The 17,793-nt window shown below is 40.0% G+C and overlaps 1 protein-coding gene across 3 annotated transcripts in view; it reads left to right on the forward strand.

Annotated features, from left to right (window-relative positions):
• The window catches only part of cntn5 (contactin 5), a 266,463-nt gene that overhangs the window by 97,194 nt on the left and 151,476 nt on the right, over nt 1-17,793 (forward strand). For all 3 annotated transcript variants that reach the window (XM_060923112.1, XM_060923113.1, XM_060923114.1), the window contains exon 3: nt 10,354-10,551. In XM_060923112.1, coding sequence (XP_060779095.1) covers nt 10,354-10,551 — 198 coding nt within the window. The remainder of the gene's footprint in view (nt 1-10,353; nt 10,552-17,793) is intronic.

Raw genomic sequence — 17,793 nt, forward strand, 5'->3', positions numbered from 1 at the left:
CATAATAATGTTCAGAAAGGATTAGGAAGAAGTAAATAACTTATCCAATCCTAACCCTCTATACCACCGCTAATCAAACGTCACTTTCCGCCATAATAAACTATATATACAAAAGAAAACAAAAGCAACAAACAAACAAAAAAAGAAAACATACCAACATACCAAGACATACCAACATGGTATAATATCGACCAAATCAAATCATATATACAGATACTTATGCATATATACACACATACAATACATATATACAGTACATACATATACACATACCTATAACTATACACTAAATACAAGAAGACCAGTCATAGACTTACTCTCAATTTCATCATCACCTATATAGTCTGCCTGTCCTCATTCTCATATATTTTTAGTAACATGTTTTTATATCATTTTTTAAACAGTTTTATGTTGGTGCTATTTTTGAGCTCATTATCCAGACCATTCCACAATTTCACCCCACAGACTGTTATGCACATACTTTTCAGAGTTGTTCTAACATTTACTCTCTTAAAATTCATTTCCCCTCTCAGGTTAGACCCACCCTGCCTTTCCATAAACATATTTTGTACCTCACCTGGAAGAAGGTTACGTCTTGCTTTATACATAATTTGTGCAGTCTTGTGTTTAACCAGATCAGTGAATTTCAGAGTGTGTGCTTTTACAAATAATGCGTTTGTATGCTCAAGATATCCCGTATTATTGATTATTCTTATTGCTCTTTTTTGTAATGTGCATAACGGCTGTAGGTTAGATTTGTAGGTATTACACCATATCTCCACACAGTAGCTCAGATATGGAAGTATGAGTGCATTATACAGAGTATGTAGTGATTTATAGTCCAGAATGTGTCTTGATTTCCCCAGAATTGCAGTAATCTTTGCTATTTTTGCTTTAACATGATTAATATGTGGTTTCCAGCAGACTTTATGATCAACAATCACACCCAGAAATTTTATTTCATAAACTCTTTCTATGGTTATGTTGTCAATTTTCAATTCAACTTGAGGGTTCCACTTATATTTTCCAAATAACATAATCTTTGTTTTACTCAAATTCAATGACAATTTGTTTACATTAAACCACCTTTTTAATTTATTCATTTCGGTTGTGATTGTTTCCATAAGCTGCTGTGCATTGTCCCCGGCGCAAAAGATGTTTGTATCATCAACAAATAAAATGCATTTCATTATACATGATACATTACATAAGTCATTGATATACAATATAAACAGTTTAGGACCTAAGACAGACCCTTGCGGTACTCCACATGTTATGGGCAAATAATCAGATGTGTGATCTCCAATTTTTACAAATTGCTGCCTGTTGCTTAAGTAGCTCCTCACCCAGTCCAAACCAACCCCTCTGATACCATACCTCTCTAATTTGTTGAATAGAATGGCATGATTTATTGTGTCAAATGCTTTCTTTAGACCTATGAAAATCCCCATAACATGTTTTTATTGGGCGGCACGGTGGTGTAGTGGTTAGCGCTGTCGCCTCACAGCAAGAAGGTCCGGGTTCGAGCCCCGTGGCCAGCAAGGGCCTTTCTGTGCGGAGATTGCATGTTCTCCCCGTGTCCGCGTGGGTTTCCTCCGGGTGCTCCGGTTTCCCCCACAGTCCAAAGACATGCAGGTTAGGTTAACTGGTGACTCTAAATTGAGCGTAGGTGTGAATGTGAGTGTGAATGGTTGTCTGTGTCTATGTGTCAGCCCTGTGATGACCTGGCGACTTGTCCAGGGTGAACCCCGCCTTTCGCCCATAGTCAGCTGGGATAGGATCCAGCTTGCCTGCGACCCTGTAGAACACGATAAAGCGGCTACAGATAATGAGATGAGATGAGATGTTTTTTATTGTCTATACCATTTGTGATTTTCTCGATAAGTTCCATTAATGCCAGGGTTGTTGATCTGTCTTTCCGGAATCCGTATTGACTGTCAGCTAAAAGTTTGTATTTTTCAATGAAGTTGTCTAGTTTTGCTGTGAACAGTTTTTCGAGTTATTGAGGAAAATGATCCAATATTACATATCTGTGAGTGGCAAAAGTATGTGAACCTTTGCTTTCAGTATCTGGTGTGACCCCCTTGTGCAGCAATAACTGCAACTAAACGTTTGCGGTAACTGTTGATCAGTCCTGCACACCGGCTTGGAGGAATTTTAGCCCGTTCCTCCGTACAGAACAGCTTCAACTCTGGGATGTTGGTGGGTTTCCTCACATGAACTGCTCGCTTCAGGTCCTTCCACAACATTTCCATTGGATTAAGGTCAGGACTTTGACTTGGCCATTCCAAAACATTAACTTTATTCTTCTTTAACCATTCTTTGGTAGAACGACTTGTGTGCTTAGGGTCGTTGTCTTGCTGCATGACCCACCTTCTCTTGAGATTCAGTTCATGGACAGATGTCCTGACATTTTCCTTTAGAATTCACTGCTATAATTCAGAATTCATTGTTCCATCAATGATGGCAAGCCGTCCTGGCCCAGATGCAGCAAAACAGGCTCAAACCATGATACTACCACCACCATGTTTCACAGATGGGATAAGGTTCTTATGCTGGAATGCAGTGTTTTCCTTTCTTCAAACATAACGCTTCTCATTTAAACCAAAAAGTTCTGTTTTGGTCTCATCCGTCCACAAAACATTTTTCCAATAGCCTTCTGGCTTGTGCACATGATCTTTAGCAAACTGCAGATGAGCAGCAATGTTCTTTTTGGAGAGCAGTGGCTTTCTCCTTGCAACCCTGCCATGCACACCATTGTTGTTCAGTGTTCTCCTGATGGTGGACTCATGAACATTAACATTAGCCAATGTGAGAGAGACCTTCAGTTGTTTAGAAGTTACCCTGGAGTCCTTTGTGACCTCGCTGACTATTACACACCTTGCTCTTGGAGTGATCTTTGTTGGTTGACCACTCCTGGGGAGGGTAACAATGATCTTGAATTTCCTCCATTTGTACACAATCTGTCTGACTGTGGATTGGTGGAGTCCAAACTCTTTAGAGATGGTTTTGTAACCTTTTCCAGTCTGATGAGCATCAACAACGCTTTTTCTGAGGTCCTCAGAAATCTCCTTTGTTCGTGCCATGATACACTTCCACAAACATGTGTTGTGAAGATCAGACTTTGATAGATCCCTGTTCTTTAAATAAAACAGGGTGCCCACTCACACCTGATTGTCATCCCATTGATTGAAAACACCTGACTCTAATTTCACCTTCAAATTAACTGCTAATCCTAGAGGTTCACATACTTTTGCCACTCACAGATATGTAATATTGGATCATTTTCCTCAATAAATAAATGACCAAGTATAATATTTTTGTCTCATTTGTTTAACTGAGTTCTCTTTATCTACTTTTAGGACTTGTGTGAAAATCTGATGATGTTTTAGGTCATATTTATGCAGAAGTATAGAAAATTCTAAAGGGTATATATATATGGCGGCATGGTGGTGTAGTGGTTAGCGCTGTCATCTCACAGTAAGAAGGTCCGGGTTCGAGCCCCGTGGCCGGCGAGGGCCTTTCTGTGCGGAGTTTGCATGTTCTCCCCGTGTCCGCGTGGGTTTCCTCCGGGTGCTCCGGTTTCCCCCACAGTCCAAAGACATGCAGGTTAGGTTAACTGGTGACTCTAAATTGAGCGTAGGTGTGAATGTGAGTGTGAATGGTTGTCTGTGTCTATGTGTCAGCCCTGTGATGACCTGGCGACTTGTCCAGGGTGAACCCCGCCTTTCGCCCGTAGTCAGCTGGGATAGGATCCAGCTCGCCTGCGACCCTGTAGAACAGGATAAAGCAGCTACAGATAATGAGATGAGATGAGATATATGTGTGTGTGTATATATCTTCTGAAGTGAGGAGTTTGTTTCTATGGTAACAATCAGTGACTCTACTTGATATATAAATGTGACAGTAACTCCTTCACACACAACCCAACACACCGGCTCCAGATCATCAGCCAACTGAATCAGGCCGATCAGCTCTGATGGGTTCTGTAGGAAGGTAGAGCTTCAGGGACAGAGCTGATCTCGAGAATGTGCCACCATGGAGGTTTGGGCGTGGTTTGTTCAGGTAGGTGTTCAGTGTGGAGGCAGTGTTCGAGAAAATTGTTCATTATTAAACTAGACTTTTAGTATACACTATTTACTCTTTTAATAAATTAAAAAATTTAATTGTTGGTAAATCGCTGTGGGGTCAGAGGAATAAAACACATGGGGACGTGCTGTTAGAGGAAAATAATCAACTCCAGGGTGGTAACAGTAACTCCATCACACCACCCTGTCACTCAGTATTTTATTGTAACACACACACACACACACACACACACACACACACACACACACACACACACACAGATTGTGTTTATTAATTATGTGCATCCCATTCCCACTTTTTACGTGTGATTCTGAGGTATGGTGGTGTGTTGATACTGTATTTGTTTGTAAATAATTTGTGTGTGTGTGTGTGTGTGTGTGTGTGTGTGTGTGTGTGTGTGTGTGTGTGTGTGTGAGGAGTCAGTATGCAGATGATGCTTGGTTTTTGTGATATTGTGAGTTTACATTGTGATGAGAAATGAGTGTTAATGAAGGCAGGTTGCTGAGTGAGCAGAGACCCAGAGAGCCATCTGTTACTGTAAAACTCTCCACTTCCTGTTGTTAATGTTGCAGAGTGAAATTATCCAAAATCACTTCATCGACACAAGCCTCTGATTATCACCTTCCTTTTGTTCTTCTTTCTTGTTTTCATGTTTTGTCATGTAAAAGATTAAAATCAAAACAGTGGTGCTATGAAAGCTCACTCATTCTGTCGTAAGTGAAATATGAGATGGAGGTGAGATGGAATCGAGATGTATGATGTGGTTTCAGTAATGCATGAAACCGTTTTCACCAAGGGCACAGCAGGCAAGGGGATTAGCATGCAGCTCACACAGGCAGACCTGCTCAGTAATAAATGACGTTTAGTTTGAGACACGTGCTTACATCACCTCAAGAACTTCTCTGTCCAAACTGAACCCCTTCCACAGTTCAGGCCCTGAAGGTCACTCTCAGCGTCAGACATAACGATGGTCCGGGTGACACTCCCAAACAGGTACACACACAGCTCCTCTGATTTCTCAGTGCAGATGGAGTCTGGAGCAGTTTGTAGTGAGGTATCAGTCCTGTGAGGAGGCTTCAACATGTGATGGAAGGATTTCTACATTGCTAATGCTATTGAATATATGTTCAGCCTGAGTCAATATAATCTCAGGAAATCTTCATTAATTTTTCAGGTGATGGTTAATCATGTCACCACACTTCAGGTCCCATGATCGCTGCACCTGTTTCTGTTAGTGTAATTAATTTGTGGTACCGAGGGACACACGACGTTGTTAGCATGAAGAAAAGTTAGCGAGTCTGTATTTATTATACTCACACTCCTGAGGCCACAGTGACTGACTGCAGCGTTGTTGTGTCATTTATTTTGGTTAAATAAAGTCTGAAGTTGTTTCACTGAGTCAGGATATATAGAATAGAATAGAATAGAATAGAATAGAATGCCTTTATTGTCACTGCACAAATGTACAATCTACTCATTCTGTTGCAGCTTAGCAACAACAACGAAGCATGGGCACTGTCGACAAGACAACTATATTATACTCATAATAAATAAATCTGTGATTTTATGGTCATTTCAGATCTCAAAGACCTCCTCAAACTGAACCACAACAAAAATTAGTTCTAACAGCAAGTAAAGATGGTGAAATGCTTCCAAAGATGATTATAAAAACAGAACACAAATGAGTGTAGATATGAGTATTAAAATGTTTTAATATTGCTTTAACTTTGACGTTATTAAACATGTGAACATGTGGTGAATAATGAATATGAAATCAGTTTTCCTGCAGTAATAATAATAACTGATTGTGGGAAACACTGGGGCTTTGTAACACTGAGACATAAAGGACAAATCAAAAGGTTGGACACACCTACTCATTATTATGAATAAGTAGGTGTGCCCAAACATGTGACCAGTCTGGTAAGTCATTATAAAAACATCGCAAATAGTTTGATTTTGTCTTAAACTGACAGAAACAGACTTTAGAAATTTTATCACCTCCATTTCAGTTCCATTAATTTACATACAGTCTCTGTTCAGGCTGCAGTAAAAGAGTGATAAATTGTTCTATTAGCATTGACTCCGCCCAGTATTTTAGTGTGCAGTGTTCCTCATGTGAAAGAAACCATCTTATCATCTATCTATCTATCTATCTATCTATCTATCTATCTATCTATCTATCTATCTATCTATCTATCTATATTTTATGGTCTAGAACTGTTTTGTTGCTTGAGGTGAGGGGTTGAGTCTAATTAAATGTGTCTAGTTTATAGAAGATTTGATTCCAGTTGTTTGTGTACTCAGAATGTTCTAGCACGTTGTCTGTAAATAACACTTGTGTGGAAATGTGATTGATTTTTCTCAGCATGTCTTTGTTCTGCTCAGTGTTCCTGTGGTCATGTGACCAGTGATACAGCATCAGCATCTTCAGTACAAGCATCAAGATTTTACTGTACATGTGTGTACATGACAGAACACACCTACTTTATTTGTGAAGAGACACAGTGGTTAGGGTTAGTGATGCTGGAGGTGCTCAGGGAGCCGGAGCTTTCATCAGAGGCATCATGTGACCCTCTGATTTCCTTTGTGATGAGGTTCTGCTCCTGAGCAGCTGTGTCCCTCTGATGATCTCAGACCTGATTTCATTTCCTCACTGAGGTTAATGCACAGATTAATGCACAGAATAATGTATGGATTAATGCACAGATTAATGCACAGAATAATGTATGGATTAATGTGCGGAATAATGTACAGATTAATGTATGGATTAATGCACAGATTAATGCACAGATTAATGTATGGAATAATGTACAGATTAATGTACAGATTAATGCACAGATTAATGTATGACTAATGTACAGATTAATGTATGGATTAATGCATGGATTAATGCACAGATTAATGTATGGAATAATGTACAGATTAATGCATAGGTTAATGTGCAGATTAATGCACAGATTAATGTACAGAATAAAGTACAGATTAATGTATGGATTAATGTATGTATTAATGCACGGATTAATGTATGGATTAATGCACAGAATAATGTACAGATTAATATACAGATTAATGCATGGATTAATGCACAGATTAATGTATGTATTAATGTGTGGATTAATATACAGATTAATGCACAGATTAATGTATGGATAAATGTGTGGATTAATATACATATTAATGCACAGATTATTGTATGGATTAATGTACGGATTAATGCACAGATTAATGCACAGATTAATGTACAGATTAATGTATGGATTAATATACATATTAATGCAGATTAATGTATAGATTAATGTCCACATTAATGTACGGATTAATGTACAGATTAATGTATGGATTCATGTCCACGTTAATGTATAGATTAATTTACATATTAATATATGGATTAATGCACAGATTAATGTACAGATTAATGCACAGATTATTGTATGGATTAATGTACGGAATAATGTACAGGTTAATGTATGGATTAATGTGTGGATTAATATACAGATTAATGCACAGATTAATGTGTGGATTAATATACAGATTAATGCACAGATTATTGTATGGATTAATGTACGGATTAATGCACATATTAATGTACGGATTAATGCACAGATTAATGTATGGATTAATGTATGGATTCATGTCCACGTTAATGTATGGATTAATTTACATATTAATATATGGATTAATGCACAGATTAATGTACAGGTTAATGCACAGATTATTGTATGGATTAATGTACGGAATAATGTACAGGTTAATGTATGGATTAATCCCAGAATAATATATGGATTAATGCACAGATTATTCTACGGATTAATATATGGATTAATGCATGGATTAATATACAGATTAATGCACAGATTAATGTATGGATTAATGCACAGATTAATATACAGATTAATGCAAAGATTAATGGATGGATTAATGTGTGGATTAATGCACTGATTAATGTATGGATTAATGCACAGATTAATGTATGGATTAATGTATGGATTAATGCACAGATTAATGCACAGATTAATGCACAGATGTCCACTCTGTTGGAGGAAGCAGCCTGTTGCAGGACTCAAATTAAATACTCATCTATTCCATCCATCCTTAAACAGCATCTTTCCATTTTAAAGTCTCCATTTTTCAATAATATTCAAAGACACACACTGTAGAAGTTTTATTATTTTAGTATTTTTTTATAACCCTGTTCAAACTCCACCCATAACCTCATTCAGTATCACTGTGGAAAACTCGCAGTTTGAGTTTTTTATGCTGTTGTTTTCATCCATCTGGAGCTTCCACTCATGTTCAGTTGAGTTTATGAAGATGAATTGAAATGTGATAAGTGCAGTTTTTGTTTTAAAGCGCAGCATCACTGCACACAGACACGTTTATCTTTTTTTTAAGAGTAAAGCTTTAAAGAGAAAATCTTTTAATCGTAGACAAGATCAAAGAAATGAAATAAATAAAGCAAAACTGCTTTGAACCCACAGCTGCTTTAAATCTTTCTGTACGCAGACATGGCCAGGGTTTTGCTGTTGTCGTCATTGTTGCAGTGAGTTTGTGGATTTTTCTAAACATCAGAGACTCGAAACAAAAAGCTGAAAGCTGCAGCTCTGAGATTAACAATGCGTTAAAGTTCTACCTGATCTTTCTAATTTTAGATTGGAAATATCAGTAATGTATGATCGCAATAGAGAGAGAGAGTGAACTGAGAGTGATCATTTTAATCACTGACATTTTAACATATGCAGAAGGTAGAAAGGTTAAAACTCTCTGCACTCCTTCATGAATATTTAATCAGACCTGCACGTCTCTGCTACAGGTTTTTAAATCTCTGACTGATTTCTTCCTCTGACTCCACATTTCATGAAGTAGAATTAATTTATTTGTCAGTATTCGAGTGTGTTCATGCTGAGCCATGTGTGTCTTATTTATCCTTCTCTCGTCTGTCTGTTCACACGTCTATCATCCACAACACTAACATCCATTCCTTCATCTTTCTGTCCTTCATCTCACGGCCTGTAATTCTCTCCTCCTCATACAAATCTCTCTGCGTTGGTGTCAGACGAGATGAGAGAGCTGTCTAGACTCCTGTCTGTGGTTTTATCTGAGATGCATTCCGAGGAACAAAAAACACCCACACAGGCACCAAGGAGCAGCGTGTCACTTCAGAAAAAGGAGTTTCAGTCAGCAGCCATTTTGTTTTCAGGGTTTGGGCTGAAAGTGCAAAACAGCAAAGGTCACATTTTGCAAGTCTTATAAGAGTGTCTTCAGTTAGGAGGTTTTAAATGTCAACACACCTTCTTCCTCTTCTTCTTCTTCTTATTATTACTACTACAGTTCAGTCTGCATAAATATAGATCTGTGTGCATGCAGACTTTAATTTGTGCTCAGAAACATGTTGTATTTCAAACAGCACACAGTAGTTAAACTCCAATATTATTTCACTCTCCTGTGTGTGTGTGTGTGTGTGTGTGTGTGTGTAAACATGAACTTAAATGTGAGAAAACATATCTAAAAGCTGTTAACTCCAAACTATTTCAGGACATCAGTATTCAGATCTCAGGAGTAACAGGCTGAAGCAACGTTTGCAGGTTATGTGAGAGTTACACATGTGGGGGCGGAGTTTTTCTAAAACAGGGGCGTGTCTCAGTTACACTTGATTCTGATCTTGAACTTAAGCGTGTGTTTCTTGCGTGATCTCAGCTTGAGTGAGGAGCAGTGTTAAGTCCAGCGCCACCATCTGACAGCTTGATGTAAATGCGATGTTCACGTTGTCCTCTCACTGCGGTTTCACGGCGGTGTGTTTGAGGTGTTTATACTTCAGCTGCTGATGTTCTGGTGTTTATTCAACACTTGTTTAAAGTTTAATTGGAGCAGGACAGATTCAGGGAATTCTAACAGGTGCTAATGGACTGTTTAATTAAGACGCTCAGCCCTGTCCCACCTGCTCTGGCAGTTTGTGTCACAAAAATAAAACATTTAGAGCACTGATGTGATGTGCAGCGGTTCTACAGTCGAGATCTGATCTGAGTGACATCAGCAGATAGGAATATAATTAGTGTATTTCCTGTACAGAGGCATAAGGGAGAAATATGTCATCAAATACATTTTATTCTCACAGAGTCTCGTGTCTCACTGCCAAGTCACGTCCATGAGTAATGTTTGGAGCTGTAATTTCTCATTTTTATGATTCTATGGCTGTAATTGAATTATACTGAGAGGGAATGAATGTGAGTGGAACTGTCTTTCTCACTCTCTGTTCCTTTGTCCCAGACTTTGCCAGATCAGCGGCAGGCAGACCAGCATCGTATGCGGCTGTGTTGAGGATGAAGATGGAGAGCTCCTCTTCCTCACTTCTGAACCCCAGGACGAGGCAGAGGCAGGGCCGCGGTTCTGTTGTCCAGGACTGGCCTCTGTTCTCCAGACACAGACCGTCAGATCTCAGGTTTGAGGAGGACGATCACATTGAAGGTCAGAACCTAAACTTTACATATTGCCACCTCATGCTTCATCATCATCAGTAATACTTAACACTAAGGTAGTGACAACACAGAGCAACGTATCGAATCACAGACTGGATACATAACTCGGCCTGGAGTTTAATCCACAGTCAGAGGACTAGAACACACAATCTGGGCTTGTGATCTCCGTGTGATCTCAGCACTTGTTTAAGATCAATCCTCATCAAACTGTATGAGATTTCACTAAACTCTGTTGTGAATAAATGACTGTTTGTGTGATCGCGTGTATCTCTGTGTCGGATTATACAATGAAGATCCTCTAAAGATCAAACTCGAAGAAAGAAAACTACAGCATTCTGCTCATGTAATCAGTGTGTGTGTGTGTGTGTGTGTGTGTGTGAATCTGGCCTCCTTGGACACCACTGTAATAAGGGAAGTAGTGATGAAATATGGGCGGGGCTGTGGGATAATGGTCATGCAGTAAACATCATGCAGGATTTTATAATATGGATAGATTTCTGGAGTTAAATTTCTGCTACATGAGTCTTGAATATAATATAAATTTCTCATCTCATCTCATTATCTGTAGCCGCTTTATCCTGTTCTACAGGGTCGCAGGCAAGCTGGATCCTATCCCAGCTGACTACGGGCGAAAGGCGGGGTTCACCCTGGACAAGTCGCCAGGTCATCACAGGGCTGACACATAGACACAGACAACCATTCACACTCACATTCACACCTACGCTCAATTTAGAGTCACCAGTTAACCTAACCTGCATGTCTTTGGACTGTGGGGGAAACCGGAGCACCCGGAGGAAACCCACGCGGACACGGGGAGAACATGCAAACTCCGCACAGAAAGGCCCTCACCGACCACGGGGCTCGAACCCGGACCTTCTTGCTGTGAGGCGACAGCGCTAACCACTACACATATTGTTCTATCTATTTCCTGAAGCAGTAGAACCCATCTGGAGCACTTCACTCAGGATTTCTGTTCATCCTGAGGGTCATCACAGCTCAGATCAGGGAACATTTGATCTAACATTGTCCCTCATTTCTGGAGGAGTGTTAACTCTTTAAAGCCGACATACAGTAGACAAATTTCTGCCAATTCTGAGCTTATTCTTATCCTTTAGTCAGTATCAAGTGTTTTACATCCTATGATTCAGGGGAACCCACTCTTTCTCTCCAGTGCAGTGGAAAGTCACCATCGTCAATATTTGACAAAAAAGCCCAGTGAAAAGAGCTTTGTTTTGTTGAATAACTCTAAAATTAAGCAAGGATTTATTTTTCAATGTGAAATGTTGTATTTCGGTGTTTTGTAGCTCTGTGTGAAGTTTGGTGAATGTCCATGAATTTTACAGTGAGTTCCAGCTCAGTGACTTTTCACTGTTGACACTTGGAGGTGTGGACTTCAGTGGAAGTTCTCCACAATCCTCCCAACGTGGGAGTCAGACTGTGGACACTTTCCTTCCAGTGAGCTTCAGTTCATGTACCATGTGACTGTACGGGTCATAAACCAGCCCTGGTTATCGTAACAGCAGTATTTAAGTGTGTCGGAAAGTGGAGAATCTCATGGTTCGAGTTAATGTTTTGGAGAACATGTGTCTGTGTTGCATCAATGCAGTGCCGGTTTTTAAGGGTTAAAAACTAAAATCTTCACTGTTTAATAAACTACAGGCTGAGAAGAGTAATATTTACATTTGTTTATTTATCAGATTTTATCCAAAATTATTTGAACTTGGGATGTGAAAATCATCCAAGCCCATGGTGAAAGACTTTCCTCAAATCCACTATAGAATTACTCGAGCAGTTTCAGGATTTGAGCTCCATCTTCATTATCATACAGTTTTTACCAAATCCATTAGTGAAAGAATATTAGATCCATTTTCATATAATATCGTACTCACCTGTCCAACAGTACAACTCTGTGTTTGTAAAAAGCCATTTTAAGTTTTACTATGGTGTTTTTATACACTCCCAACGACCTGCTCTCAGATATTTCAGCTAATTAACACTCTTCTATCTCGTATACAGCAGTGCGTTCATTCTCACTTGTACTCGGGCCTAAATCTCGTCCGTACAACTGAGACGCTGGCCGTCTGTGTGAAACTGGAGTAATTAAGTCGTCGCAGCAGGCTGATGTCAGTGTGAAGGCGAGAATGACCTGCGAGGAAATCCCGACCGATTCATCACGTCCATGTGTGCGGCGACTCAGCCGAGGTCATGGCCTACAGGAAATTGAAGAGGGATCATCAGAACACTTTCAGCTCCCTGAGCCCCGTCTCTGTTCGCTCTTCTGGCTGATGGATGCATTTGTCAGGAAAAAGGGAAATATTCATTTTCACAGGTGCAAAATGGGGCTCCAACACGACAGCTATCATTACAGATAAATCATTTCTGTACTGCTCGATTCACGGCGGGTCTCCACAGGGTCGTGCAGCACCTGAACAGCAGACACGATTACTGAAGGGAAGATTTGTTGGTGTTTTGGGTCACATGTGTTTGACATGAAATGTTGTCTTGGTTTGCCTCAGCAACAAAATAATCCCATGGCCATGTTTGGAGAAACTCTCATGCAACACTTGGGATACATGCGATATTTATTCACACTACGAAATGGGAGCTTTCTAATCTGTTATATCCTGAAAAGTGAAAAACTTAACATGATATAAGGCTTTAAAAAGTTAAATACAAACTAAAACCATGTGAGATATTGAGCTTGACTTTGATCCACTGAAGATTTTATTCTGATTATCATGACTGAGCGTGCAGAATTTCACTTCAGGTCTGAAATCGGAGTGTATGCTTCTGTCAGGTCTCTTTTTTAGACCCGGGGTCAAACTGCCTTTGGTGGGCTTTAATGTTTTCTGCTCTCACCCAGCTGAAGAGTTTCATAACAAGCTGATGAACGGCATCAGGTGTGTCAATGCAGGAAAAAACACAGCAGTGCTGCAGGTCAGGCGTTTTGCAGAAAACAGCATCAGTGCTGCGATTTATTCCCTTCCTGCTCTGCTGATAAAATCTGCGAACAGAAGAACATCTTTTAGTGTGACCGAATGAAACCACGGACATCAAGGTGTTTCCGATGGATCAGACTGAAATAATAAATTATTAATTACACACATATTTCTCAGTCTCAGAGCTAAATGCTTTGTTGTATGAATAATTTATTGCTCTCTGGAGCAAAGTGATGAACAGCAGAAATGTCACTGTGTTAACCCTGTGTGCTGGAGTCGAATCCTCCTGTCTGAGTCCTGATGAATATTGTGAACTCACCACACATACACAGGAACATTATGAACTGTGCAGTGTGTTAATCTGGCTTTACACTTTATGATTTATGGCATAATTTTGCTCTCACAAGGAGAAAACAAAACTCACAGGACAGCTACAAACACGGGGTGGAGGAAAGTCAACAGAACCTCATTACCTCGAGCTCACTTTGAGAATGTGGGTGTGTTTTACGCCAGCTGATTTCTGGATCATGCCGATTGATGATGTAAACAGAACGTAGGTCCAGTTTTCAATTCAGTTTTATTTGTATGGCGCTTTTAACAATAGGCATTGTCACAAATATATTATATATACAAATATACATTCTGGATATAAAACTTAAAAACATCCATCCGTTACCACTTATCCTGTGCAGGGTCGCAGGCGAGCTGGATCCTATCCCAGCTGACTACGGGTGAAAGGCGGGGTTCACCCTGGACAAGTCGCCAGGTCATCACAGGGCTGTCACATAGACACAGACAACCATTCACACTCACATTCACACCTACGCTCAATTTAGAGTCACCAGTTAACCTAACCTGCATGTCTTTGGACTGTGGGGGAAACCGGAGCACCCGGAGGAAACCCACGCGGACACGGGGAGAACATGCAAACTCCACACAGAAAGGCCCTCGCCGGCCACGGGGCTCGAACCCGGACCTTCTTGCTGTGAGGCGACAGCGCTAATCACTACACCACCGTGCTGCCCAATTTAAAAACATATGAATTAATAAATGTATGCCTAATGATTAACCCTGTGGTGATGGTGGTGAGGAAAAACTCCCTGAGACGACATGAGGAAGAAACCTTGAGAGGAACCGGACTTTAAAGGGAACCCATCCTCATCTGAGTGATAACAGATAGCGTGATTATAAATCATTATTCTGTCCAGGTGTAGGAGAGTTAAAGGACTGGAAGAGTTTGATGTGGAAACCTGCAACTCGAGGGACATTTTATTTTACATCTTTCCCTGACTGAGTGCTTGGTGAAGGTCAGAATGTTCTATATACGCCCTAAAGACTGATTATAAAATAAAATAGATAAAAAAACAAAAAGAATAACTCAGTAGTCGATCATTTTCTGATAATGGCATATCCCCAAGTGTTTTATTCTTCACTTAGATTCTGAAAAAGGATAAACTACTTACTGACAATAAATTAATAAATGTATGCCATAGTGAGACTAAAATAATCTCAGTGTTTGTTAATCCAGGACTAAATGATCTCAACAATGAAACATCATCCTTTGACCAGGAGCTGAAACACGTCTGTGGGCTGTGTGGGCTGTTCCTGTTGTCATTCTTTACAAAAGGTCTATCTCTGTCATCTCTCAATAATAATAATAATAATAATAATAATAATAATACGAGATCTTATTTGTGCTCAGTGTGAAACAAAAGCCTGAAATTCAGCTCTACATCATGGATCTGCTCTCACACACAGAGCATCAGAAGCAGATATCACAGTCAAGCAGGTTTTTGGCAGCGTGATTTGTGTGCCGGTGGAAGCCAAGGAGAAATGAGAAATACTCGCCAAGTCGAATGAGGGATTTTACACCTTACATCTTAGAAGCATGAGACTCACTGAGTAGAGGTGATCAATCTGGCAAAAATATCATACCGTGATATTTTTTTTTTCCCCAGGCTGGCATGATCCATGATTCTATCACAGGTATTTATTATTATTATATTTTAATGTTGGTTATTAAGAATATTTTGCAAAGTTACTGAAAACAGCAACGAAACTAATTTCCTTACTGATGAACTGATACAGAAACAAAACCTCAGAGAGAAAAACAGAGACACCTTCGACTCAAGTGCTGTTCAAAGACCCTTTCAAACTATTTTAATTAAAGTGAACAAAATAAAACAATCATAAATATGTATTTTTAAAATGTTAAATAAAGACTGCATCATGTGTGCTAAAGTCTTTAGTATTTAAAAGTGTAATAAATGTAAAGCTGATTTACAGGTGAGTGAGGAATTAATATTAATGTGTTTAAGTATTGAATACATTAGCTGAGATGGTTTTATATTTTTATTTAATATTGTTAAAATAAGTTGTGTTTCATTGTTTTGGTTGTTATTATATTTCTGTCAGCTCAGGAAGGTCAGAAAAATATAGAATAATATTTGTGACTCTGTAAGTCATAATGAAGATGAACTGTCTTTAGATTTCATTAAAAACTTTATTTTTGAGGGTTTTGATGGCTATTATAATATCCTCGACCAGCGTCAGTGGTGTTCCAGTATTTTGTTGTGTTTGGTGGGGCAGCCATGGCCTAAAGGTTGGAGAAGGAGCCTTGGGCCCAAAGGGTTGCTTGAGTCCCAGCACAATCCAAGGCTGAAGTGCCCTAACACCCCCCATCCCCGCTTCCCAGGTGCTGTGTGTGTGTGTGTGTGTGTGTGTGTGTGTGTGTGTGTGTGTGCGTGCGCACGTGTGTGTGTGTGTGTGTGTGCACGTGTGTGTATGCATGTGTGTATGCATGTGTGCGTGCGTGTGTGCATGTGTGTGTGTGTGCACGTTTGTGCGTGTGCGTGTGTGTGTGTGTATGTGTGCGCGTGTGTGTGTGCGCGTGTGCATGTGTGTGTGCACGTTTGTGTGTGTGCATGTGTGTGTGCACGTTTGTGTGTGTGCATGTGTGTGCGTGCGTGTGTGTGTGTGTGTGTGTATGTGTGCGCGCGTGTCTGTGCATGTGTGTGTGCACGTTTGTGTGTGTGCATGTGTGTGTGTGTGTGTGTGTATGTGTGCGCACGTGTGTGTGTATGTGTGCGCGTGCATGTGTGTGTGCACGTTTGTGTGTGTGTGTGTGTGCGCGCGCGCGTGCCTATGCGTGTGTGTCTGTGCGTGTGTGTGTGCGCATATGTGTATGTGTTGTACTTCACTCTGGATAAGAGAATCTGCTAAATGCCTGTAATGTGTGTCCTGGATGTTCTCTCGTGCTCTTGGTTATTGTCGGTTTGTTGGTGTCAGGGAGAGTGTGAGCTGGATTAGGGAATAAAGTCTACTTCAGAAAACAACTTGCCTTTTCAGTACAATAATAACAATAACAGAATGTGTTTAGTATCACAATACACACAGTACATATGATCTCTCTGTAAAAACTTTGTGGAGACATTTTAATCATCACCACTCAATCACATCATCGTCCCCGACAGCTGCGTATTTCAGTCAGAACATCGTACGCGTGTGAAGTTTACATGATCAATTGAGGAGCATTAGATCATGAGATATATAAATCCAATCCTACTGTCTGAGTTTCTGTTGTTTCTGTAGTTGGGCATGGTGCTAGATGGCATTGAAGAGCTTCAGCTACACCATGGTGGATTTATTTATAAAGAGAGCGGATAGAGAGTGTGTGTGTGTGTGTGTGTGTGTGTGTGTGTGTGTGCAGGAGAAGTGAGAGAGTCAGCAGTGTGTTGGGGTGTGGCAGCGTTCGTAAACTTTAATCTGTCAGGCCCATGACTGCACATTCAACTGTTTAGACTGGAGAGATGAGCAACTGCTTACTCCAAAACCTCATTTTGTTTAGCAGTGCTTAGCAAACAAAAACACTAATTGCAAAAATTGATTATGTATGCTAGGTGCTTAGCAAGCGAACTCAAACGCTGTGTCTTTCCTTCATTGCTGCTTCAGGCATTAACATGTCTCATGTAAATGTCACGACCTTTCATCTCTTTCGCTTACCTGCTCAGAAACTTCACAATGTCTGATTAATTGCACATTCTTGTATTTAAAAAAAAAAAAGAAACTTAACCCACTCCTAAAACATAAAATACACGAGGATAAAACATCAGCCTGTTGTCTCTGCAGTTCCATCAGAAATCACTATCGGACTGTATTCTTCTCTTTGGGAATGCTGATAGTTTAGAGAGGTTTTCTGGAAGGTTCTTTCTGGCCACTCAGGATGTGTTCGAGGTCGTGATGATGACAGCCGCAGAGAACGTGTAGCTGGAGATCCATTATGCATGCGGCTC

The sequence above is a fragment of the Neoarius graeffei genome, chromosome 6 (assembly GCF_027579695.1).
Source record: "Neoarius graeffei isolate fNeoGra1 chromosome 6, fNeoGra1.pri, whole genome shotgun sequence".
Taxonomy (NCBI): domain Eukaryota; kingdom Metazoa; phylum Chordata; class Actinopteri; order Siluriformes; family Ariidae; genus Neoarius; species Neoarius graeffei.